Below are 27,432 nucleotides of genomic sequence, written 5' to 3' on the forward strand. Positions count from 1 at the left end.
ACCCCCTTTTCAAGTACCCTCCAAGGACACACAATCATCCTCCTCCTGAGCCAAAGTATCATCCAAATCAAATTATTTCTTGAACTATTTGTGTCCCTCCCCCAAGACTTAATTTCTCTCATACTTTACCCCTACACCCACCCAGGGTATTTAACCCCTTGTTAAGTGAAGCATGGATTAACTCAAACCCTGATCTGATTAACCACAAGTATCTTAAAGGGCTCTAAGCACTGGGAGGTTCTAGAGGTCCCCCCTGAGAACTTTACAAATGATCTTAAGTTACAGAGACACTGACTCAGAACCACCCAACCTAGAATGCCCTCATCAGAACAAGTGCTAAACTTTGTCAGTACAGTAGAGTTAAAGTGGATCAAAGGATAACAAGCCACTTGAAGTTAATACTCCTGCTTTTCTTCGGGGTTTTTTTTTTGTCCCAAACATAGTGAAATCATCTAGGACCTCTTCAATGGTGAGACAAGACCCAAATATACCCATATCCTTTAAGTCCAATCTCTTCAATATATTCAACCTTTTAATTATCCTAAGAGAAATAAAGTTCTAAAGAATTAGAAGTGTTATATCTTCCCTTTTAGAATTGTATGCAATTTGATGGTCTTGACCAACATTTGTTTTGTTTTGTTTTATCCTTTCCCTTTTCCTTTACCTTTTCATGCAACTCTTGAGTCCTATATTTGGTGATTGAATTCTCTGTTCAGTTCTGTTCATTGTGTCAGGAAATTCTGGAAGTCTTCTATTTTGACAAACATCCATCTTTTCCCCTGACAGTATATTCTGTATTTTTTAGGGTAGTACATTCTGGGTTGTAATCCCAGGTCCTTTGCTCTCTGATATATGGTAATACAGGTCTTCCAATCCTTCAGTGTTGAGGCTGATAGGTCCTGTGTGAGTCTGATTGTGGTTCCTTTGTAATTGAATTGTTTTCTTTTTGTTGTTTTGCAATATTCTACCTTTGATTGAAGAGTTCTGGAATCTGGCTATAACAGCTCTTGGAGTTTTTATCCTGAGGTTTCTTTCTGGAGGGGTACTGTGAATATTTTCATTGATTATATTGTTTTCTTGTTCTAGAAGATTTATTCAGTTTTGCCTTATAATTTCCTGCATGATGTTTTCCAAGTTCTTTTTTTGATTTAGGCATTCTGGTAGAATGATGATTTGTAGATTGTCTATCTGGATCTATTTTCCAGGTCACTTATTTTCCCTGAAAGGTACTTTTCATTTTCTTCAATTTTTTCAGCCTTTTTATTTTGTTTGATGGAATCTTGTAGTCTCATAGATTCATTGGTTTCTATTTGTTCAATTCTAATTTTTAGGGTTTTATTTTCTTCAATTACCTTTTGTATTTCCTTTTTAAAGTTGAATTCTCTAGTCAGTTTTTCATAATTTTCCTGCATGACTCTCATTTCTTTTTTTCATTTTTCTTCTTCCTCTCTTCTTTGGGTTTTTTTTTAGGTTTTTGCAAGGCAAATGGGGTTAAGTGACTTGCCCAAGGCCACACAGCTAGGTAATTAGTAAGTGTCTGAGACTGGATTTGAACCCAGGTACTCCTGACTCCAGGACCGGTACTTTATCCACTGCACCACCTAGCTGCCCCTCTTCTTTGGTTTTTAAATTATTTTTTAAGCTCTTCGATTTTTTTTTTGTATTTGATTCCAATTTATAGATTGTTTTATACTTCCCATTGAGTGATTTTTCACTGATTTCTTCTTCAGACATGGCATCGCTATAATCTTTGTCTATAAAGTAGTTTTCTATAGTGAGTGCTCTTTGAGTGTTGTTGATTTAGCTCTGCTCCTGGGGTATAGGGAGAATAGATCCAAGCTTTTTTTTTTCTGGGGCTGGGGTCTGATCCCTGGCTTGTCATTAGCCAAGATGTTGCCTATGCAGTCCAGGCCTTGCCTTTGCAGAGGTTTGTTTCCTCTTTTTATGTCCAGGTTCTGATTTAGCAGAGGTTTGTTCCCAAGGTTCAGACTTTCTTTGGGGTTGGGATCCTCCTGACTGGCTTGCTATCTAGCTGCCAGGACCTCTACTATTGTCAAGTTGTCAAGCCCTGTATTGCACTGTGGCTAAAAGCCTCCTGTTGGCTTTCCCTGCTCGCCCACCTCCTGGGCTTTACTTCTCCTTTTCACCCAAAAGAGACAGACCTTCACTGAAGAGCCTCCATGATGTCTACCACTGAAAATGTCTTTAAATCTTCTCTTTTTCTTGGTGGGATTTGTAGCTTGAATGTCAGAATAGATGTTTCATTTATCTTTGGTAGGGAAAAGTTCCAGGAGCATGTTAGCTCCATGCTGTCATCTTGGCTCTGCCCTGTAAGTCTCCACAACAACTTTTTAAGGTGAAGTGGATAGCACAATTGAAGCTTCATATTTTATATATGGGTAAACTGAGGCCCAGAGAAGGGTAACTACTCATCCAAAGTTGCACATTCAGGTAATGAATGCATCTCTAGAATCTTAGTCTCTTTCCCAAACCTAATCATGGCCTTTCATCCTTCTACCACTTTAAGAATTAGAGGAGAAAGGAGAATGGAAGGAAAGTTGCAGAAAAAGAGAGAATATAGTGGTCAAAGAATAGGAATAGCTTTTGAATAATAAAACAGAAACTATCAGCAGTTTCATAAAATCACTAATAATCAAAAAAGTTATTAAAACAAGCCCAAGGCATTACTTCCTGATCATTAAATTAACAAAAATGCCAAAAAAAATGGGAAAAACTCATTGTTGAAAGAACTATGGAAAGAAAGTTCTTCATTAATGTACTTCAAGAAGAGTTCTGAATCATTTCAACTTCTGGAAAACTATTTGGTCTTATGCAAAAAATGCTACTAAACTGTTCATATCCTTTATCTCAGAGGTTTCACTCCTGGGACTCCATCCAAGAAGGTTAATGAAAGTGAGAAAAGATCCAAAGTTATAGAGGTGTTCATAGCAATAGTATTTATTAGAACATAGATATGGGAACAACATAGGTGCCCAACAAATGAGGAATGATTGAGTAAATTATAATTATGAAATAGTACTGTGTCACAAGAAGTGACAAATATGAAGAACCTAGAGAAATGTGGGAAGACTAGTATGAACTGATGAAGAATCAAGAGAATAAAATTCAATTTAATTCAATTCAGCAATTTAATTCAATTCAGCAAACTAGTGCTGTTTTTGTCCTTGTATCCACAGTAGCTCAAACTGTATCTGGTACTTAGTAGAAGCTCAACAAATGTTTATTTAATTCAATTTAAATGATCCTTAGTAAACAAAGGACCAGTATAGTTAAATTTATCAGCAAGATGACTTGAATCAGGCAATCAACATAAATTTTTAAAGTGCCTACCATGTCTTAGGCATTTTAATAGTAAGTAGATGGATTCATAACTTCAGATTGTTCATTAGTGGGTTAATGGCTAACCAGGGAAGGAATCTCTAATAGCTCTCCATGGGGCTCCATCATATTCAACATTTTTCCCCCAGGAACTTAAAGGAAGATCTAAATAGCAGACTTCTCATTTTTGTAGATACCACAAGTCAGAAAGGATAATTTTTTAAGTGGAAGAAATAGGATTCAAAAATGTCTAAAAAGGTTAGAACATAGGACTAAAGAACCTTTAGCAGCATTGTGCCTAGTACAAGGTTCTTAGCCCTATCTATATGTTTCCTGGACTCCTTTGGCAATTTATGGTCAAACCTATGGACCCCTTCTTGGTTCTTAATGTTCTTCAATGTACAGAATAAAACACAAAGGAAACTATACTGAAATACAATTATCAGGATACTAAAAATAAATGTTCAAAAATACCAGATTATTTGGTAGATTATCTGGCAGAACCCCTGGCAGAACTCAAAATCTTGCAAAAAAAAAAAAAAAGATTGGTGAAAACTACCAGTACATGTAGTTGGAAAAAAACAAATAAATAAAAATATATTTTAAAAGAAGAATTCCTGGCAGATATTGGTGGATAAAATGCTGTACTTGGAGTCAAAAAGGTCTGATTTCGAATCCATTTCGAAGCCACTTACTGGCTATGTGAACATGAACAAGTCATATCTCTAAGTCTGTCTCCTTATTTGTAAAGTAGAGGAATTGGATTTGGTGGCCTATTGGTTCCCTCTATTTCCAAATCTATGACCTATTGGGTAAGTCACTTTCTCTTCCATGGGGTTCAGTTTCCTCATCCGTAAAAGGAGACCAGCTTTTGGACTTTATAACTATGGCCATATAACCTAACCACTCTGCTTCTGGCAAGTCCCTAAAGCTAAATTACAGTCTACACTAAATTACAGTCAAGATATAATCTCTGTGGGTAGGAATTCCTTTACCAGTTAAATCATGGATACTTGACCAAAGTGATTGCCAACATCCAAAATTATAAACAACTCCACAAATCATAAAAATTTCCTTTTCATCTAAGGTGCCATATGAAGTTAGATTATTGGGACAGAAATGTTTAACCTGGAAAAGAAAAGGCTTAGGGAGGGCATAAGAGTTGCCTTCATTATCTGAAGACCCATTAGCAAAAGAGATATTAAGCTTGCAGAGGGCAGAGAGACAAGCTTACACATAATAGGAAGAAAATCTCCTTAATGGTGAAGAAAATCTCCCAAAAGGACAATGGGCCAAGGAGGTTAGTGGTGACCTTCAAGTAAAATCTAGAAGGTCATTTGTGGGGTATATTGTTAGCAGAGTCTTGTTCTTGTGCTGGTTGAATTAAATGACCATGGAGGGGGCCTTCCAATCAGTGATGTACTGGCGAATGTTTAACAACTGGTTTTCCAAGTGGAAAAAAAAAATGTACGTACAACGCACTCTGAAGTTGAACCTGCTCCGTTAATATTTTTCTCCACACTTTTTTAAGTCTAGAAGATCAATGAAACCATTAGGCCCTGATCTGTATCTTCTGCTGATTTTCAAGGTGTCAACGCTCATATTGAAAATTCAACAATTAGCTCTTGCAAGCAAGGTCAGGCTGGTTCCAGCACATCCCTATTCCAAACTCTGAGATTGTGACACCTAAAAAGTTCTCAGAGACCATCTAATCCAGCCCCCTCATTTTACAGAGGGAAATTGAGCACCAAGAAAATCAAAGTGACTTGTCCAGAACAGATCAAGTTTCAAAACTGGGTCTTTCGACTTCAAATCCAGCTCTCTTGGAACTTTGCCTTGAAGCTGCAATCATTTTTATTCTCTCAAAAGTGACTGACAGCAACTGCCAAAATTGCCCAAGAGAATGCTACTGCCATTTGGAGCCTCCATTCTCTTAAGGGATTACAGAAACACTCTCCTGTGATCATGAAATGAGAAGAGGCAAACTGCCTTGCATTGCACTGCCACCTGGAGACCAGAGCTTACAAGTGCAGGTTTGGGGGGGGCTCACATGCCAGGAATCGACTTAGTGCTAAGAGAATCTTTACATAGATGTATATTAGACAGTATAGTGGAATGAAAGCTGAGATTGGAATCAGGAAGATCTGAGTTCAAATGCAGCCTCAGTTGTATGACCCTTGGCAAGTCATTTTGCCCTGTCTGCCTCAGTTTCCTCAAATGAGCTAGAGAAGGAAATGGCAAACCCTTACATTATCTTTACCAAGAAAACCCCAAAATGGAGTCACAAAGAGTCTGACTGAAAAACAACAGATAGACAATGACTGCTACTGTGACCCTGTTGAGTATAAAAGCCAACCTGTTAGTCAATCAGCAAGCAGATCCAAGAATATTGATTTAGGAATCAGAGGATTTGAGTTGGAAGACCGTCTCTACCACCTGACCACTTATGTGACTTCTGGCAAATCGCTTCAGTTTTCCGTGCTTCAGTTTCTTCCTCTCTAAAATGAGGGTAATTAGACTACAGAGCCACTAAAATCCTACTTCAGATCTATGATGATTCAATGTTCAGAAATGCCTTTTAGAAAATACATTTTTAGTATTTTGTATTCAAGCATTCTGGATGGTAGAGGTTATGTAATGTGACCTTCAATTAAGGAGGCTGTAACAGTAATTACCAGACTCCTTTGGACCTATTTGTGTACATTATTAGCTAGAAAACATGAGCTCATCTTGAATCCAAAGACTTAATGAAATATCCAAAAGCCTAGAAAGAAAACATATAAGTGCTTATAGCATGTCAGATTCTGTGCTAGGTACTTTACAATGACCTCATTTTATCCTCACAATCACCCAAAGAGGTAGGGGCTATGATTATTTCCATTTTATAGATGAGGAAACTGAGGAAGACAGAGGTCTTCCTGACTCCAAATCCAGGGTTCCATATCACCTATCTACTCTACCCCTTTTAAGTTGATTCACAATTTAAGGTCACTATACTGCTGCAGTGAGGCTGCTGTGTATAATCATGGCTATTATCTTCACTGTTTTTTTTAATAATAAGGATGTTTTCCACATATTTTGCAAAAACAGCTTTGCAAAGTGAAGGACTTCAGCAGTCTTCAAAAGAGTAAACAAAGTCATCCCAAGAAAAATGCTTCACCATGCTAACATTATAAAAAATACCAATGAGAACCACTGTGTGGAAAGAATTCTTTCATCAATATGGCTGGCTCCAAGAATTAGAATCTACAAAACTCAATGCTAGTGGGATTGTGACAAAATAAGCATTCATTCAAATCTGGTATGAATAAACATATAATAAGTGTTTACTTTATAGACTCCACATTGATGGTCCTAGGGCTCTGGTCTTAGAGACATCCAAGAAGGGACCTCCCACCCCACCTCTCCCCACTGATGCCCAAAGTTCTTTTATTTTTTTATTTTTATTTTTTTAGATTTTTCAAGGCAATGGGGTTAAGTGGCTTGCCCAAGGCCACACAGCTAGGTCATTATTAAGTGTCTGAGGTCGGATTTGAACCCAGGTACTCCTGACTCCAAGGCCGGTGCTCTATTCACTGCGCCACCTAGCCGCCCCCCAAAGTTCTTTTAACAGGAGATGCCCTATTCGTTCATTTCACAATTGAGGGTCTTTTCTGAGGTTCAGGTTGAAATAGATGCTTCTAAGGTCCTACCTAACTTTGAATCTAGGGTAGCCCTGGGTCTAGTCCCTCTCAGGAACTCAGGATCTGTGATCTACAGCCTATGATCCTCTGGGCAATAGTTAAAAAGACAAGCTAGCATCAGGGAGTGCCATTAATGGGCACACCAGCAGGTGGGCAGAGAACAGCCTTGGCAGCAGATTGGGCCCCACCAGCAGTAACTGAGGTAGAACTAGGCCAACCAGAGACCCAGCATATACATCTCATCTTTTAGCCACTTTGCTCTTTGGAGGGAGGGAGAGAGGTTAAGGAGGGAAGGAGGGTGGAGAGGAAGGGAGGTGGAGGAGGAAGCCCAGTGTTAGATTTATGTTGACTTTTGTGGGGGAGATGTGGAGGAAGAGAGTAGAGAAAAAAATGTTTTTCTTTTTATTTATTTACCAACCATCAACAAATACAGAAACCAAATACATATTTATGTATACAAATATAATTAAGAATAAACAATTTTACATGAAGCCATAAACTTCAGTTGTTTGCTGTTTGTTTGGAGGCATTAAATACACTAACAAGATTGTAAAGGAATTCTGTTTTGTGATTCCCTCAATGGTTTTTATCTTCTATTTTTCTGGATCTTGTTGCTACAAAAAGGTAACACTGTCATAACAGTGATCTCTACTTTCACCTGGGAACTCCCAAGGACTTATCTACAAAGCCAAAGATGGACTGACATCCTAAGGTGGAGCAAATTCCATACAAGAATTCCACACATTGACAAAATGCCAAAGGCTTGGGTGAATTTACATATTTATTCCTACATGTCATTAGAATTAAATATCAATGCCCCCGTACTTCAGGGCCCTTTATAAGAAGCCTCCCCCTGTCCCCACCTTTCCAGTCTTCTTACAGCTTAACATATTACCACACTCTTTCAACCAGGCACACTGACTTCTAGGCTCTTCCTGGAATACAATGCTCATCTCCCACCTCCTGGCATTTGCACTGGCTGTTCCCCCACCCATGTGATGATGTAATCCATTTCTGCTTTCAGGAGTCTGCAAAAAATCTACCTTATCCAGGAACTTTCCCAATGCCCCCTAATTCTAGTGTCATGCCACTACTAATTACCTCCAATGTATCCTGCCCATAACTTGTATGTAGTTATTTGTATGTTGTCTCTCCCCATTAGATTGCAAATTCCTAGAAGGCAGAGATGATCTTTTTGTTTGTTCTTCTGGATCATAATAGGTGCTAAATAAATATTTATGGACTGACTCTAATCACCATGTATGTTATTTTGTGTTTGCTTTATTCACTCAGAAACACTCCATAAAACTTTCTAGGCTGAACATGCCCAGTTCTTTCAACTGACATGAACTCAAGAATCTGCGCCATCTTGAAGGTTCCCTCTGGACGGCTCTCCAACTCATCATTGGCTTTCTTCAAATGTAGTTTTTGGAACCGAACACAATAATTTGGCTATCCATCTCTAAACAAGGCCTAAAATGGCATCAGTTTTTTTGAGGTACCCTGTCCTGAGGCTGACTCATCCAGTTTATCAATATCCTTCTTAATCCACAGCACCCAGAACTTAGCATGAATACTCCAAATGAGATCCAGTAAGGGTACAATAGCATCTCCCTCTTTCTGAAATCTGTGTCCTCTTTTAACACTGGACCATTTTTTGGCTTCCAATCCCACTGCTGACTTCTATTGAGCTTGCAGTCTATTAAAAACCCTTGGATCCTTTCTTTTCTTGAGCCTGGGTCTCACAGCAGCCACTCTTAGGCTTGATCCCATCATGATCAGCCTGAAAGTTTTAACTTGTTTCTGTCTGAGCTGATTCCTCCCCAAGATCCCCTCCTCTCCTAGCTCACCACACTGGTGCCACTCTTAATGTGAATCCCGCCCCCCTCAACTTGAGCTCCACTGACCTCAGAACTCCCATCAGCCTCAGCCAGTCCCAGAGGAAGGGCTAAGGATGATGAAAAGAATTATGAATGCAGAAAATATATAATCAGAAACAAATTCTCTAATCTTTAATACTATTAGATCTTGTTAAAGGCTGGAAGGTTCTTTGCTCAAGATGTAAATTGACTCCTATTGTTTCATTGTTAAATATAAAATTTATATACTGTCTCCTCATTCCCAGCCTCCAGTTTTCAATCTTCTACTTGGTTTCAGTCACGCAAGAGGGGAGGCATTTCCCCTTTTGCCCTCAGTGCCCAGATAATGGGTAAGGCTATAAAACTTGAGCTGGACCTCTGTTTGGGGAAGGTCCACCTTCTGGCCCAGTCAGCTTTGTTTGACTGCTCTTTATCTCTCTCTCTCTCTTTCTCTTTCTCTCTCTAGGCCTAAGCAACCTCACCTAACCTTTTTTGTTATTCACCCCTGTCCTAAAGTGCCTGTTGACTCTATGGGAGGAGAAAACTTTTAATCTGTTTACTTTGCAATATTTTATAATAAATCCTGAGCAGTTTTAAAATGCCAAGGAGCACATGAATTCCTTCATTTTTCAGTAACCCTCAATTTCTATCTTTAACTGGTGATCCCAAATCCCATTGGCAACAAAGATAAGACACTTCACCAGCTTCCCAGATCTTTTTTCAATAGTTCTCCCCTCTCTTAACTTTTGTAGTTTTTCCCCCAATGGAAGCTTTTATTTCTATTTAATTTCCGCCTATTCAGCCCAAACCTCCAGAACAGAGTTACCAAATACCAGTAGGCCACTTGAACCAGAATAAAATGTAACTGGGAAAGAATGAAATGAAAATGTACAAAATGAAGATAACATTCCATTTATTTAAAAAGTCAATATGAAGTTCATAAGCTTAGTCTTAGAGACCCCCTCTTTCTCCTTTGAGTTTGACATCTCTCACCTACTTTGTCAAGAGTTTTTATAATCCTGATTCTGATCAGCATGTTAGCTATCCCTTCCTGCTTGGTGTCACCTAGTAATTTGATAAATAGCCATCTGTCTTTAATAGTCACTGATAAAAAGGTTAAAATAGCATAGAACTAAACCCTGATCCATGAGCTACACTTCTTCTCTGGCCATTTTTATCCAATTATCTATTTGTATTATCTTCTGTGCATCTCACCATCTTCTCCACAAGAATTGTAAGAAATACATCTATCAAAAGCTTTCCTAAAATCTAAGTAAGCTCTATCTCCAGCATTGCCCTCTTCTACTCATTTAGTAGTCCTGTCAGAAAAAAAAATGAGGTTAGTTTGGCAGGATATGGCCTTAATGGAATCATGTTGGCTCTCAGTCATCACCAGTTTCCTTTTAAGATGTTCACCAATAATCTTTGTAATGTTCTAGGATTTTTCTAGGAGTGAATCAAATTTACAAGTCTGCAACTTACAGCCTGTTCCCTTCCCTTTTTTGAAAATTAAAACCTTCATCTTTCTCCCATATCCTGGCTAGGGTAGCTAGGAAGTAAATACAATGAAGCACTGGGTCTGGGGGTCAAGGAAACAAGTTCAAAACTGACCTCAGCCCCTTATTAGCTGTGTGTCCCTAGTCAAGACACTAACTCCTCAGTTCCTCACTAGAAAATAAGTTAGAGACACCCTAACAGCAACATGGGAGTGATGTTCAACCTTGAAGAACTTGCTCATTCCATCAGTGCAACAATTGGGAACAATTTTGGGCTGTCTGCAAAGGAGAGTGCCATCTGTATCCAGATAAGGAGCTGTGGAGTTTGAACAAAGTGCAAGGACTATTCCCTTTAATTCAGAAAAAAAAAACCCAGATGTCTTATGGTTTGATCTGGTTACCTCTGAGAATTCTGTTCTCTTTAAGGATATGATTTCTCTCTCATCACACCCAATTTGGATCGAGGTACAACATGGAAACAAAGTAAAGACTGACGGAGTGCTATCTGTGGGGTGGGGGTGGGGGGAGGGAAGCAAGATTGGGGGAAAACTGTAAAACTCAAATAATATCTTTAATAAACATTCTATTGCTTTAAAAAAGAAAAAACGTTAGAGAAGTGGTAAATTCTCCAGTATCCTTGCCAAGAAAGCCCCAAATGGGGTCAGACACAACTGAAACAATTAAACAATCTTTCCCTTTTCCATGATTTGGCAAATATCAGACAGTGGCTTAGCAATCTTATCCGCCAGTTCTTTCAGTACTCAAGGCTTTTGTTAATAGGGGACCAGGTGACTTGAACTCATCTAGGGCAGCTAGGTGCCTCTTTAATTGTGGTTGTCAACTCCATTAACCACTTTTGTTTGTTATCTTCAATGCAAAGGTCATTTTTCTTGACAAAGAAAAAAGAAATAAAGACAGAGGTAAGTAGTTCTGTATCTTCAAAGAGCAGCTGTACAGTGCAGTGGTTTGGAATCAGTTCTGCTTCCAACAAAGATTGTGTAACCCTACACAAATCCCTGGACCTATTTCTCAAGGAAACTAAGACTTAGATTGAAGGACAATTTCTAATGTCCACTGGTAGAAGGAATTTCCTTTCTGGGAGATGCCCTGCACCAATGATATAAAACATGAGAAAAAATTAAGAGGAAATTTCTATGAACTGATGAAAAATAGAAACATTATTACTCCCAAAGGAGTAATATATACACAACAATATTCATGTAAATGAAAAGGTCGCTGAAAGGAAGCCAAACTCTGAAAATTTGAAAAAACCAGTAATGTTCCCAGAGAGGAAATAATCCCCCCTCCTAACACTCAAAGCCAGTGTTATAAGACCAGAGTTTAATCACCATAAATGCTCCTGTGGTTTTGGACAAGTTATCCTGAGCTAACACATTATTACTATACTTATAGTTTATCTTCATTCTGTCCCACATATTGTTCAAATGTATCCAATACCTTTTCTGCAGTCTTGAACAATCTAATCACTATTAATCAAGAATTTGAAAAAACACTTAATCTCATTTTTAAGTGGGAGCAACACTGAATGCCAAAAATACAAATAAACAGATTGAATCTGGGTATTTGTTGGGGGGCTGAATTGAAACTTATAACCATGTTCACATATCCCTCTTGTGAAAAATCTATAGTAGGTTCTATTCAAAAATGGATGTAAGAGGGAATAGGGTTGTAAATTTTATAGCAATAAAAGTAAATTCAAAACGACAGTGCTTCAATCTTTAAATATTTCTTTAGAACATCTTCAGCAATAGCACAAAAAACCCCATCACTAGTACGCAGCAAGCCTATCTTTTTAAATTAACTACAAAGTATTTTCAATAAACTTTATGTCATTCTTTCTCCACTCAAATAATGACAGTAGAAAAATGATAGGTGACAAGTACATTTATTAACTTCACGTTTTCCCTTTTCCCCCCTCCCCCCATCATCCCTTATATCTAGGCACTGATTATAACCTCCAGGCATCTACATGTACAAACCCACCACATTTTTAACTGGCCTTGTAGTAGAACATTTGCTCCAGACTGATCACATAGCATGTTACTTCAGCCAAAAGGCCAACAGATCTCCAAGTTCAAAATCAAAATCAAAACACCCAATTCCACTCAAACTCAAATAGCTTTTCAGCATTAGCACCATCATTATATATTATGTGTGTTTAATATGTATGTGTGTGTATCAAGAACATCCACATATCAATATGTATGTGAATATTACACCCAGCCTTTGACTTGTAAGCATTCTCAAAGACATGCTTATTTATTTATTTACAAAGGCTGTCCAAAACATATTTTTACTACACAAATAAAACAGACAAAAAATATTTCTAAGTTAAAGACAGTTCTAGTTACAATGTCATCTTTGATCCTATATATTTATCAATGGGAACAATTAACACATTCTCTCTCTCTCCCCCCTTTCACCACAATACATCAGGAAATTAAACACCATGACTTTAAAAGAAAATATATTCTGAAATAAAGGCTTATTCTTGAAAGAAAACTATTATTTCCCTCAAGCGATTTCCCCAGCTCCCCCACACACAGACACACTCTCCCAGTGGTATAGAATATCTCATTTTAAATGATCTGCTTATAGCAAAGTTGTGTTGTAGACTCTTTTGGCAGTCTTATAAAGCCTAAGGACCCTAAGTTCAAATGAAAGGCATACTAAAGTTCAGTCTGAGGTTAGTGAAAATAATGATGTGACTTTTCCTCTCCAAATTTACTGAATCCTTAAAGGTCTGTGGATACCAGATTAAGGACTCCTGGCTTATAGCAAAATTACCAAAAATGTAATGAGCCCATTGGCAAATGATCAATTTTTTTATAAAAACATACATTGATATGACCAAGGGAAGAAATTTTAATTTTGAAATCTCAACAAAGTAATCTAATTTGTATTGTGATCTGTAAACTTGCTAAATTTATTTTTTCTTAAAAGATTCCCCCCTTCTCCCCAAAAAAGTATCAGAAGCACATGCTGATTTTTTGCTGTATTATGCATGCCTCTACATAAACCTAAGTCACAGCATCTCTAAAACCAATGTGCTCCTATAAATGTCTAGAGGAGACAACAGAGAGCAGAGTCTCGACTCAACAACTCCCACAAGAGTGGAAAAGGGAATAGGCTGAGATTTTCAACTTGACTAGGCAAAGGAGAAGTAACTTTCTAAACTTGAAATCAAGTTTACAAGAAAAATTTAAAAGTACATGAATTAGATGGGAGTAGGGTTGGGGGAGGAGGGGAACAACTATTTTACCAAGTAGTTAATGAAATGATATAATCAGAACCACAAAAACACTGAGGGTCTAAACTTGTTTTACAGAACTGAAGTATAGAGAATGGTTTTTAAAAAATTATTCTTTTCATAATGGAAACACCGTTATGTGTTCTAAGTTCTCCTTTATCCCACTTTCTCAAATAACATCAGCTGTTAGAAAAGAAAAACCTATTTCTGGACAGCTTTTCAGAGTGAAACAAAAAAAAAAAGGAAAAGAAATGAAACTACATAAAATGTCTCCACTTCCTCCTACCTCCCAGAATAATTCCACCCCCTCCTAATATACATTCAGACAGACTACTAAAGTTTCATAATGAAAATTACAACAGAAAAAACAAAAATCACATTCTAATAAGTTATATATATATTTTTTAAGGACATTAAGCCTTTAGTGAGCAGCCATTTCAAAAGAAAGTTGGCCTCCAAAAGAAAATCTCATCAAAATATACATTTTTCATTTTCCTTTTAAATTATTTTCAAAATGTTTAAAGACTTCACAAACAATAATATGATTAAATTCCAGGATCATTCTAAAGCAGGGGCTCAGTCATTTTTAGCATCCTGGATCCCTTCAGCAAGTATACTTTTTTCCAGAATGTTTTTAAAATGCATAAAATTAACATAAGTTAGGATTACAAAGGAAACCAAAAGTTTTTTTCCTACCCGAATTCAAATCCCCTTCTCCAAATTATATTCACAATACCTTTGGGAGGTAAGGGGGTTGTGTATCCCTTTATTTTATAATTACAATTTATTTAGGTTCAAGATGGCAACATGCAAGCAATAGTAAATCTTTTAAAAGTCAAGATTTCTCCCAATTAGAATTCCCACAATATTATATATGAGAGAAGATTCAAATTTCCTTTGATAATTTCACAGGACAATAAAGTCAGTTATGCTGTTTTTCACAGTGTTAGGCTTCAAGATATATTTGTTTTATTTTCCATCCCATTGTGCTACTTTCACCAAAAGTTAAGAATTGGTCTGGGAAATTACCACATATCATCTTCTTGTGGGGACTGAGGGGATGGGACAATTGTCAGACTGCTCATCACATAATCATTCTCTCTTCTTTGGCATTGTCTCCTTCATACTTGAAGATAAGTCTTCTTTGGAAACATGCTCTCTTTTAGGAAACAACTCCACGTATCTTACACATGTACTTCCATTCATATCACCATTTGATAACTCTACCAGAGATCACCTAAGGTTCCAATTTGACTGTTTCATATAACATACTTCCATCTCCACCTTCAGAATCTATATTTTTGTGCCAATGTTCTTTCTTCCCACCAACCCTTATGACCTTAAATTTCAAGCTACTCTGCCAAATATCTCCACTGAGCACAAAAATAAAATGCACTCTGAACATAGAATTTTAAGAGTTCATTTTAAGTTGAATCTTCATCAAATGCTAATGCATTCATGCCATACCCATCAGCTGTAGTCCAATGGACATTGAACAGTAGCTGTCGATCACTTGTCTTCCAATGCTGCCATGACAGTTCCCTTCCCTTTCCTTTGTTGGGTAGGCTGTCAAGTTTCTTCACTTCCTTTCATGTCACAGTTGTAACTCCAACACATCCACCCACGTAAATCTACACAAGTAGTTTCTCAAACTGTCAAAACTGACACTTTTTGTTTATGAAGGCTACTAAATAACCATGATCATTCTAGATATGGATTATGCTGCTATTCAGAATCTGTAGAGCTCTCGAAATAGCACCTTCATTAGCTTTTGCCCAGAGTTTGACATTGAGGGCACTATCATGTGTGGTCAAGAGGCTGGTGACGCCCCAGAAGCCATCATCAATACTACTTCTGTACCTTCATGGGGCTCGGGTCTTAATTTCCCAGTTATAAAATGAGGACCTTGACTAGGTATTTGATTCAGGTGGGTCACAACTGACTCAGATCTAAATCTATGCTCAGTGATCCTGACCACAGAGGTGGTCAGCTGCTCAATCAATAGCAAAGAATAAGCCTTGGCTGTAGGTTTAATCACCAGGGACAGAGCTAAGTGCAGGAGCTATTTAGAAAAGGCAAAACATACTGCTCCTGTCAGTAGGGAGCCCACCTGCTCCTGGGAAAGACAAGTTAATCAACCAGGTACAATCAACAACTATCTTTAGTATAAATGGGAGGTGATCTCAGGGCAGAATGTTGGGTACACTGTCAAATGAGGTCATTGAAATGACTATTTTCTGTTAATGCATAAAATATGAGCAAAGAGAAAAGACTGCCCAAAATGACTGATATTAAAAACAAAAGGCATCAATGAATAAAAAAAAAATGTAACAAGGGGTTCTCTAAGGCTGGGTCCTCCCAGAATTCACTTCTCTTGCCAAAGGAGGTAGAATCCCAAACCCCTCTAACTCATCACTTCTCATCACTCCATTACTCTTAGTAATTAGCACAAGTATGATTTACTTACATTTTAGGTCAGGGGTATCTGGAAGCCATAGGTAAGATTTCAAGGGGTGGCTAGGTAGGATAGTAACTTGGACAGCAACATTTTAATGAATGAATTTCAAGAGATGTGGTTACCTTTGCAATCCCATGTGTTTTATTTTATGCTCTTAAAGCATTATTCTGTGAAAGGAGCCCTAGGTTTCACCAGACGGATGCCAAAGGACCCGTGATCCAAGAAATTCTAAGAACCATTACTTTAGGGGATCTTCTAGGTTGATCATCTCTAAAGAAAGTGACCATGCTCTTCACCCCAACCCCTCTTTATCACAGAGGAAGAGTTGTTAGAAGGATTTAAAATCATACAACTCCAGCACAAGAAGTATGGGAGTTGTGGATAAGGAGGGTTGTAGGTGTGATCATGCAGATACCATGGGGAAGAGTCCAGTTTCTGGAAGGCATGATGAGTAAAAGTGAATATGAGTTCAAGTGACTGATGATAAGACCCAGGTATAAATATTCCTTGACATTAACTATGTGATCCTAGACAAATCACTTAAACCTCTCACTGCCCTCCAAATATTTCTTTGAGATCAAGTTATGGAGGTGTTGTTCATATGTATTGGAGGAAGCAGTTTCCTTGCAGGGAACTACTCATAATAAATAAAATAAAATAAAAAATCCATAGCACAACCTCCCCCCTGCAAAAAAAACTCCAATACATTAGTCTCTAATTTGATTAAAGCCTCCTAAATCAGGAACAATTAATTTGGGAGTCCATGAACATGTTTTTTAAAAATATTTTGGTAACTACATTTCAGTATAATTGGTTTTATTTATAATCCCATGCATTAAAAACATTTTTTCTGTAAAGGGGTCCATGGGCTTCATCAGTCTGCTGCCAAAAGGCTCCAGGACACAAAAAAGGTTAAGGATCCCACCCCTAAGTTCTAATTTCATGATCATTAATCAGCAATAAATGTTTTCCTGCAGGGTCCCTGAAACAAGGGGGGACCTAACTCGAACTTAATATCCAATATAACTCACCTACAACTTCACTTGTACTTGATGTAAGAAAGTCATATTGCATGAATGAATAAGTGCATGAATAAAGGGGAAAATGAACCATTTACTAAAAGAATACTTCAAAACCTCCCAAACAAGTCTTTCCACCTCAGTCATTATTCTCTACTAAATGGGATCATGTCCATTGCCCTCATGGGAACATAATCAGTTCGATCAAGAACCTCACTGGAGAAAGGAACTCAGAAAAGTAAATTCTGTTTAGAACTGATCCTCAGATGGATGTGACCTTCCTTCATCTCTCTCCTCCTGAGCTCTTGCTGCCCAAGGTGATTTGTCTCTTTCCTCTCTTCGATTTTCCTCCTTGCAGGGGGGAGACTAAGAGGTAAAAACACCAGGATCTTTGGGGAGAGGCTGTCCACACCAAGCCACCCATCCAAGGGTTGTGAGAAGGAGCACTTTCTCTGACAGCCAGCAGTCCCATAGACAGCATTATATTCAGGGTCTGCTGTCTGCCAGCACTGGGCTGGGAAGCCCTATGGATGGAGATCGTTCTTTGTCTCCTCTCTCAGCACACTGTGATGTCCACAAAAGAGGTTCACTAAATACTTGTTTCTTGATCTCTGATTAGACTGCTGATAAACATAAGAGGAGCAAATGAATAAACAAATAAGTAGAGGGGACCAAACCTAGGGCTGAAATTGAGAATTCCCTGCCCAAAGTGGCCCTGATGACTGAGGTGGTCTAAACCCAAGGCTGGGCCTGAGGGGGCTCCTGCTGCAGGCACCTAGCTTTGGAAACATCTATACATCTAGCCCCCCTTTTGGCCTGACAGTTTAGTCAGCCAGGCATATCTGTATTCAAAGGTGTTGCTGATAATCCACTCCAGGGGTGCTGGCATCTCAGGGCCTCCATGGGCAAATGGGTTTTGTTCTGGAATCCTCAGCGGTTTCTATTGTTGCTTTTGATACTGCAAAAGGGAGACAGAATACAAGGAAGTGAGGACGGTATGACCCAAGCCAAGGGGGAGGGTCCCAAGAGTCAATGGGCAGTGACTCAGCCCTGGAGTGTGACCCAGGAGTAAGGGCACTATACTGGGAGTTCAGGAGACCTGGTTTTGAATCTCACTTTAGACATCAGTTATCTGACCCTGGGCAAAGCAGAAGGCTCTGTGCCTCAGTTTCTATATCTAGTAAAGTTAGAGTGATTGGACTTTACAGTCTCTAAGATCTATGAGCTAAGTCTTTTTTCCCCCAATTGGGGAGATTCTACATCACCAACCTCTCTGACCTTAACTTTTCCCATCTCTAAAATGAGGATATTTCTTATACTAAGTCTTACCTGGCAGGTCTGTTATAAGGAAATCATCTGCAAACTCTAAGATACCAAATAAACAACGCCCCTCCCCCAAATGATCCTCTCCTCCCTCCCTTGGATTTACTCTGTATTAATTCTGTACGTGCTAATTTATGTATATGCTGGCTCCTCGGATAGAGTGGAAGCTCCAAGAGGGTAAGGACTCTGTTCCTGTCTTTGCAATGTTAGAGCCCACAAGACAGCTGGCTGGAGTAGGCAGAACTGGTCTGGCCTGGGTCACACACCAGCTGGGTGAACCTAGGTCAATGGCATAGCCTATTAGTGATGGAGGTTAAGACTGGAGATTGCTTAGAAGGTGCCAGTCTGTACTGGTGAAGGGTCTTCCTCTTTAGGGACTCCTTGTGCTCATGAAATCCTAGGTCTCGTCCAATCCAAGTGCTGGATACATAGTAAGTGGTTTATACAGTTTTGCTGACTGACTGAAGTGTGATGAGGTTGATGACAGTCCCTGTTAGCATACTCATCATCCTCCCCCCAAGACTGGAGTCTGTTCTCGCCTCCAATGGAGAGTACAGTAGATGGGGCTTTCAGGATCTCGGTCTGTGTTCTCATCACCCATTCCAGGGTTTGATCCATAATAAGTGCTGAAGCTAATTAAACAAAAAGGAATGGGAGCCAGGGGAAGTAGAGGTCTTGATTGGATTAGCTTGGGGCTCTATTATTCCCAGAAAATAAACTCTCCCTCCTAGTCCAACATTGCATAATATATTGACAGGATTGTGTGGTTTGGGTTTTTTTTTCCAAAAAATCCTGCCTCTTCTTTGGCAACAGTTCTCCCACCCCAACACTCTCATCCCGCCTGCCTCGCCTCTGGTTTCCTTCCTTCCCATACAATCCAAGGCCTGGGAAACAATAAAAATAATAGCCAGAGTTTATATAGTACTTTAAGATTTGCAAAGCACTTTATAAATATGATCTGATTTCATCTTCAGAACATCCCCAAAGATGAGTGCTGTTATTATCCCCACTTTACAGATGAGTAAACTGAGGTAAAGAGGTGAAGTGCTTTACTTAAGGTCACTCAAGTGTTTGAAGTCAGATCTGCAAAGTCTTCCTGATTCCAGGCCCAGCTATGTCCACTGCATTCAGATGGGACTCTAAGGTTTGCAAAGTGCTTTACTTGTCTTGTTTGATCCTCAGCAGCAATGGGAGGAAGGAGCTATTATTATTCTCATTTTACAGATGAGGAAACTGAGGCCAAGCAGCTTGCCCAGGGTCCACAGCTAATCCTGGTGTGTAAGCAGGAGATAACTCTTGCTTTCCTATTTCCAAGCCAAGAGTTCCATCCACTGGTCACCACTAGGGCAAAAGAGCTGGCCTAGGGAACCCAAGGACCAGACTCTGGGTCCCAGACCTGCAGCCAGACTGTCTCTGTGACCTGGAGTTCTGAGTTTCCTTCTCAAGAGGCCTGGACTTGAGGACTCTAGAAACCTGGTAATAACCTTTCTGCCACCCCAGATTCAGCTGTGGCCCACCACTGTGAGCCAAGGGTGACCCCTAGTGGCAGAAGAGATCTTGACCTGCACCTGTCTATCCCACTAGACCACGGGTGGGGAACCGTTTTTCTGTCCAAGGGTCAATTTGGCTATTTATAACATCATTTGCTGGCCATACAAAATTATCAACTTAAAAACGAGCCAGCTCTACATGATCAAACATTTCATTAACTCACCCCTAATGTGATGGCTGGAACTGCTTCTCTTTGATGAGGCGTGTGATGTTAGCTGGTATTGATGATGTTGCTACTCTCAACTGCTTTTCCAGGTTTGTGTCAATCAGTCTGGAGCGTAGTCGACTCTTTGCGATGGTAAGTTTAGAAAAGACCTGCTCACAGCAGTAAGTTGTTCCGAACACAGAGGCATACTTCAGTGCATGTCTCCTCAAAGTGGGGAATTCATCATTGCTTATGAATCGTTGATAGAACTCAAGCAGCGGGAGGTGGCTGAAGCGGGCTTTCAGCTCATCATTGCTCTGCAGCTGAATGATTTCATGTTGAAGGTTATCAGGCACATCAGCTGGTTCCACACTGAATGGTGTAGCAAAGATGCTCAATTCCATTTCTTTACTTTTCACATCCTTGAATCTTTCCATAAATGCCTCAATTAGTTTCTCACATTCACCAGCATATTCAAGTGTTGTAGAAGGCTTTTGTTCTTCCAGAGTGGGGAAGTACACCATGTTATTCCTTTCAAGTTGCACTTTCCAGAGCCTTAATTTAGCTTCAAATGATTCCATGTTTGAAAACAGGGTGCTGAGAAGCTGCTTGGGACACTGCAGTTGGGCGGTCAGCTCTGAGAGATACCTGGTGATGTCCACCATGAAGGCTAAGTCACACAACCACTGGCGATCACTGAGTTCCCTAACAGGTTTTCCCTTCATTTCCATGAACTGCTTGACTTCACTGCGCAGTTCGTAAAACCTCTTGAGCGTGTTTCCTCGACTCAGCCATTGCACTTCACAGTGATAAACAAGATCTCCGTACTCAGAGACAAGATCATTCAGTAACTCCTTGAACGGGCAACTGTTAAACCCTCTGCTTTTGACAAAATTTATGCAGGCCACAACTGTTGACATCACACTGCTGAGCCGTGACGACTGTGCACAGAAACTTTCTTGGCGTATGATGCAGTGGCATGTAATTAGATCACTTGGATCAAGACTCAAACGATTCAGTTCTTTCTTGACAAAAGCAATTAGCCCTTTTTGCGAGTCTACCATGGCTGGAGCACCATCTGTAGTAAGGCCACTTAACTTTTCAAAGGTAAGCTCAAGTTTTTTCATTGATAAAACAAGTCTCTCAAACAAGTCCTCTCCTCCTGTATTGCTGTGCATGGCCTCCAATGACAACAGCTCCTCTCGTGTGACAAACTCTGCAGTTATTCCACGAACGAAAATGGCCAGCTGGGCAGTGCTTGTTATGTCCATTGTCCCATCACAAGCCAGAGAGAAAAACTGGAACTCTGCTGCAGAATCCTTCAGGGTTTTTTCAATATCTTGGGCTAAGTCAGTAATCCGATCAGAGACAGTTCTCCGAGACAGACTAACACTCTGAAACAATCTGACTTTCTCCGGAGCCAACAGCTCAGCAGCAGCCACCAGGCACTCTTTCACAAACTCTCCCTCCACGTGAGGCCGCAGCTTCTTGGCGATCAACTCGCTCACCACATAGCTGGTTTGAATCACGCTGTCTGAGTCACCAGGAGGCCGAGAAGTTGCTGGACGGGATTCCAAATTCTGCAGAAGAGTACGGATTTTATCCAGGCGCATCTGGCCTCCCAGCTCACTGAGTTTGGCGTGCTTGGAGCTGTAATGACGCTCCAGATTGGCTTTTTTCATCACTGCTAAAGCATTGCCACAAACGAGGCACACAGGTTTGCCTTTGACTTCAACAAAAAAGTAATCATTTGTCCATTTCTCTTGGAAAGAGCGACCTTCAGCATCAACTTTTCTTTTCTTTGTAGGCTCCATTTGTGGGATGTGACACTGCTTAAGTTTTAATACCTATCCAGTACGAGTGTCCCCTGCAGCATGATGACTTTGCTTTGATTGCTGCTCTAATCCTGCATCTTGGAACATAGCTAACATTCAGATCATCAACTCTTGAGGTCTTTCCTCTGTACTCTAAATTCCTTAATCTTCATCTGAGGTTCAGTTTTTGCAAGGACTGTTGATTGTGGATGTGTGGATAAAGGTTGGATTGGAGTTGTCAACTAAGTCGACAAAGTCGACAGCATTGTTGTTAATCATTGGAGACAAGGTCATCCACATCGCAAGGAACCATCTCATCACATCTCGTCTCAACATCACTGGATTGCCCTAGTTTCGCCATAGTGTGTTAGCACTTGTACAACGTATGCTTCCCCAGTCTGCCCATCACTGACTGTCCTCTGAGTTACCACAATTCAGGGAGCTGGGTCACAGACGGCCAAAGAAGCACACGTGATTGTCCTGTCATGCACTTATATGTGCTTTGTCTAAACCACAGTGGATGTTCCTTGCTTTCCCTCAAAATTTGTGCTATTATTATGATTCACTTCATGCAAATTTATGTTGCTATGAAAAAATTTATTGAATTTCAAGTCCCACCTGCGTGGTTGCCTTGGCCAGGTCAGATCAAATGATTTCTCAGGCCTTACACAGCCTGGGGGCTAGACATTCCCCACCCCTGCACTAGACCAGTCAATCTCCTGCCATATTTTTCAAGTTGCTGTGTGTATACTAAGGTCATGGACCTCACCTTCTTCATGACCCAATCAGCATCATCAATGGCTCTTCTAATAATCTGCTGGATTCGCTCAGGATTGTCTTCATCTGCATGGACTCGGAAACTCTGGAGAGTATGAGCACAAGAAGAAATGATTGAGAATTCATAATAATGGCTAATTTATCAGAGAAGATTTGTTTTTTTGTGGGCACTGGAATAGAGGGTGGGGGTCAATTCAAACTTAAAAAAGTGTGGGGACTCCCAATGTGAAGCCTCCCCTTGCCAATACAGCAACTTGTCAGATATATGGAGAATGATCCATGAAAATAAGGATCATGTGCTAATTCATGTGCCTGAAAAATCAGGTTAGATTGAAAGAAAATTAGATGGAAGGCCCAAAAGACATTCCTCTTGGTTTCATGTCAATAGATTTTTGTTATAGAAAGGATTAACAAAGAAGGGGAAAGAGTACTAGGAAATATAGAGTCAAAAAAGAAGTTACAAGTTTCCAATCTCTTGATAACTCATGCTCACTTTAATATCTCATGATAACTAATAATAATAATGCAGGATCTCACATTCCTTCAGGATGCAATATAACACAGAAACACTCCTCAGACTACAAAGTGCCAGTTTATCCCTACCTGGATTAATAAGGTGCTTTCCTTTCATGAGACAAAGCAAAAGGCAGCTAGGTGGCACAGTGGATAGAGAGCACTGGCCCTAGAGTCAGGAGGACCTAAGTTCAAATCCAGTCTCAGACACTTGATAATTGCCTGGTTGTGTAACCTTGGGCAAGTCGCTTAAATCCCATTGCCTTAATTTTTTTTTTAAATGTGACAAAGCAATACAATGGATGAGTGATGATCTTGGGAGTCAGGAAGGCCTGGGTTCAAATTCTGCCTCTTATACTTACAAACTGCATAGGCATGGGTAAAATCACAACTCCTAAGATCCTCAATATTCTCACCTATAAATTAAGGATAATATCTTTATCATGTCAAAAGGCTGCTCTGTGTCTCAGATGAGATTTGCAATTATTGTTATTATTATTACTTAATGTGGAATCCTGGAATAAAAATTAACTTTGTGTGGGTGCCAATGGGGTGACAGGAGAGGAGAAGCCCTATTGCAGTGCTCAGTTAATAAGATGAGAACTTTACCAAGTGAGGGACAAGTAACCAAAAAAAAAAAAAATGCAGTGTATCAGAAAGATCATTGGACTTCAAGTCCAGGGCTGTTATTTATGGGCAGTGTGACCACCAGCAATTCATATTCTCTCTCTGGGCCTCAGGCTCTTCACTTGTAAAGTGGGCAAAAATGTCCCCTTAGGTCCCTTCCAACTCTGAATTGATGATCATGATATCCTAAGATCATCCAGAGGATTCTATGAAAATGCAATCCTTTGGATGTGGAGTCAAGATGGCAGAGAGAAGCCAGGAAGTTGCCTGAGCTCGCCCCAGTTTCCCTCAGAAACAACATTAAATTAAGCCTCTATCAGAATTCTGGAGTGAGAAAATCCACCAAAAAATAGAATGAAATAATTTCCCAGTTTAAGATAACTTAGAAAGACTTCAGGAAAGGTCTGTCCCACATGAGCAAAAGGGGAACCCAGTCCAGCCTGGATGATATCACAGCACAGATCAGCAATTGAACCATACGGTGCAGGCTTGGCAAGCCAGCAGCACAGCAGGTCAGCTGGGAGTTTTCCAGGCCCAACACAGCAGACAAACTGCCAGCCCTGAAACAAAGGCACAGCAGCAACAACTAGGCTGGGTCACCCTAGCACAGTGAGCAAGGCCCCTGGATGCAATGTAAGAAGCTTAAGATAGTGCCCTCTGTGCCCCAGAAATAGAGCTCAACTTTTAAAAATGAGCAAGACAAAAAAAAGAACACCAGCCATATAAAACTTCTCTGGTCAGAGGGAAGACAAAACACAAACTCAGATGTCAACAATGTCAAAGTGCTTACATGTGAAGCCTCAAAGGGAACTATGAATTGGTTTTGAGCCCAAAAGGTCCTCTTGAAAGAGTTCAAAAAGGGTTTTAAAAACCAAGAGGGTAGGGCAGCTAGATGATGCAGTGGATAAAGTACCGGCCCTGGAGTCAGGAGTACCTGGGTTCAAATCCGGTGTCAGACACTTAATAATTACCTAGCTGTGTGGCCTTGGGCAAGCCACTTAGCCCCATTTGCCTTGCAAAAAAAACTAAAAAAAAAAAATCAAGAGAGGTAGAAGAAAATTGAGAGGGGGCTGATAGAAAAGAGGGCAGATTGGGAGATTAGAAGCAAAACACTGGTGAAGTGGGACACACAATGAGAGAGCAAAATATAAAAAAGAGGAAAAATAGAATGAAGGGAAATACAGTTAATAATCATGAATGAATGTGAATGGGATGAACTCTCCTATAAAACAAAAGCAAATAGCAGAGTTGATTAAAATACGGAATCCTTCAGAGTGCTGTTTACAAAAAACACAGAAAAAAAAAAGCTGGGATAACAACCCTGACCTCAGACAGAACAAAAAGCAAAAAATAGATCTACTTAAAAGAGACAAGGAAGGAAATTATATCTTGCTAAAAGACCATAGACAATAAAGTAATTTCAATATCAAATATATATATAATATATATTATATATATACACACACATACATACACCAAGTGGTATAGCATCCAAATTCTCAGAAGAGAACATGAGTTACAGAAAGAAATAACAAGTGAGACTATACTAGTGGGGGACTTCAACCTCCCCCTGTCAACTAGATAAACATAACCACAGAATAATTGAGAAGTTAAGGGGGTGAATAGAATTTTAGGAAGGTTAGATATGATAGATCTCTGGAGAAAACTGAATGGAGATAGAAAGGAATACACCTTTTTGCTCAGTAGTACATAGCACCTACACAAAAACTAACCATGTATCAGGACATAAAAACTTCACAACCAAATACAAAAAGGCATAAATATTAAACATTCATATTATTTAATATTCATAATAATAAATCTCATCCTTTTTAGACTGTGATGTAATAAAAATTATGTGTGATAAAGGGCCATGAAAAGACAGACTAAAAACTAATTGGAAACTAATCTAATTTTAAAGAATGAGTGGGTCAACCAGCAAATCACAGAAACTATCAATGATTTTATTCAAGAGAATGACAACGATGAGACAACATAAAACTTATGGGATGCAGTCAAAGCGGTTCTTAGGGAAAATTTTAATATCTCTATAAATGCTTACATGAATAAAACAGAAAGAAAAGCTCAATAAATTGGGCATGCAACTAAAAAAATTGCACAAATTAAGATCTTCAATTAAATGCCAAATTAGAAATTCTGAAAATCAAAGGAGAGATTAATAAATTTGAAAGTAAGAGAACAATTGAACTAATAAGGAAAACTAAAAGTTGGCTTTAGGAAAAAAGAATAAAAAAGATAAACCATTTGTTAATTTGATTTAGAAAGAGAAGAAAACCAAATTACTAGTATCAAAAATGAAAAGAATGGATTCATTATCCATGAAGAGGAAATTAAAATAATAACTCGGAGCTACTTTGCCAACTTTATGCCAACAAGTCTGACTAAGTGATATGGATGAATATTTACAAAAAAAAAAAAAATTAAACTGCCCAGATTAACAGAAGAAATGAAATACTTCAATAACCCCATTTAAGAAAAAGAAATTGAACAAGCCATCATTGAACTCCCTTAAGAAAATGATTTCCAGTACCATATGGATTAAAAAGTGAATTGAACCTAACATTATAGAACAAATAATTCCAATACTATATAAACTATTTGGGGGGGGAAAAAGTGACAGTCCTGTCAAATTCCTTTTATTATACAAATATGGTGGTGATACCTAAACCAGGAAGAGCAAAAACAGAAAGAAAATTATAAACCAATTTCCCTAATGAATAGTCATGCAGAAAATTTTATATAAAATATTAGCAAAGAGATTACAGCAATTTATTACCAGGATAATATGCTATCTGATTTATATCAGGAATACAGAGCTGGTTCAATATTAGGAAAATTATCAGAATAATTGACTATATCAATGACAAAAGTAAAAGAAATCATTTGATAATCTTGATTGATGCTGAAAAAAGTTTTTGAAAAAATACAGTACCCATTCCTATTAAAAATACTAGAGCATAAGAATAAAAGGGGTCTTCCTTATAGTGCTAAGCAGTATCTATCTAAAACCCATCAGCAGGAATTATATATAATGGGGATAAATTAGAAGCATTCCCAGTAAGATCAAGGGTTGAAACATAGAGGCCTGTTATCATCACTATTATTCAATATTGTCCTAGAAATATTAGCTTAATCAATGAGAAGATAAGGAGATTGAAGAAATTAGAATAGGTAATGAGGAAAGAAAACTGATGTTATACTTAAAGAATCCTAGAAATTCAACTAAAAAACTACTTGGAAACAATAAACAATGTTAGCAAATTTACAGGATATAAAATAAATGCACTTAAATCAACATTTCTATATATTACAAAGTAATATATAGCAAGAGATTAGAAAGAGAAATTTTATTTAAAGTAACTGTAGGCAAAATAAAATACTTGGGATTTGACCTGCCAAGACAAACTCAGGTACTATATGAATATAATTACAAAACATTTTTCATGCAAACAAAGTCAGATCTAAACAAGTAAAAAAAAATGTTAACACCAAGCCAATATAATAAAAATGACAATTCTATCTAAATTAATCTACTT

The 27,432-nt window shown here is 38.8% G+C and overlaps 1 protein-coding gene across 6 annotated transcripts in view; it reads right to left on the bottom strand.

Moving 5' to 3' along the window:
• The window catches only part of LYRM9 (LYR motif containing 9), a 42,856-nt gene that overhangs the window by 6,340 nt on the left and 9,084 nt on the right, over nt 1-27,432 (bottom strand). For 2 of the 6 annotated variants that reach the window (XM_074189022.1, XM_074189023.1), the window contains exons 3-4: nt 22,728-22,820; nt 21,728-22,306 (exon numbers count right to left, since the gene is read on the bottom strand). In XM_074189022.1, the coding sequence (XP_074045123.1) occupies nt 22,139-22,306; nt 22,728-22,820 (261 nt within the window). In that variant the 3' untranslated portion in view covers nt 21,728-22,138. Of the gene's footprint in view, nt 1-6,885; nt 18,084-20,162; nt 22,821-27,432 lie in introns of those variants that run through there. The other 4 variants (XM_074189021.1, XM_074189026.1, XM_074189025.1 and 1 more) reach the window with 4 other exon arrangements.

Source organism: Macrotis lagotis, chromosome 5 (assembly GCF_037893015.1).
Source record: "Macrotis lagotis isolate mMagLag1 chromosome 5, bilby.v1.9.chrom.fasta, whole genome shotgun sequence".
Taxonomy (NCBI): domain Eukaryota; kingdom Metazoa; phylum Chordata; class Mammalia; order Peramelemorphia; family Peramelidae; genus Macrotis; species Macrotis lagotis.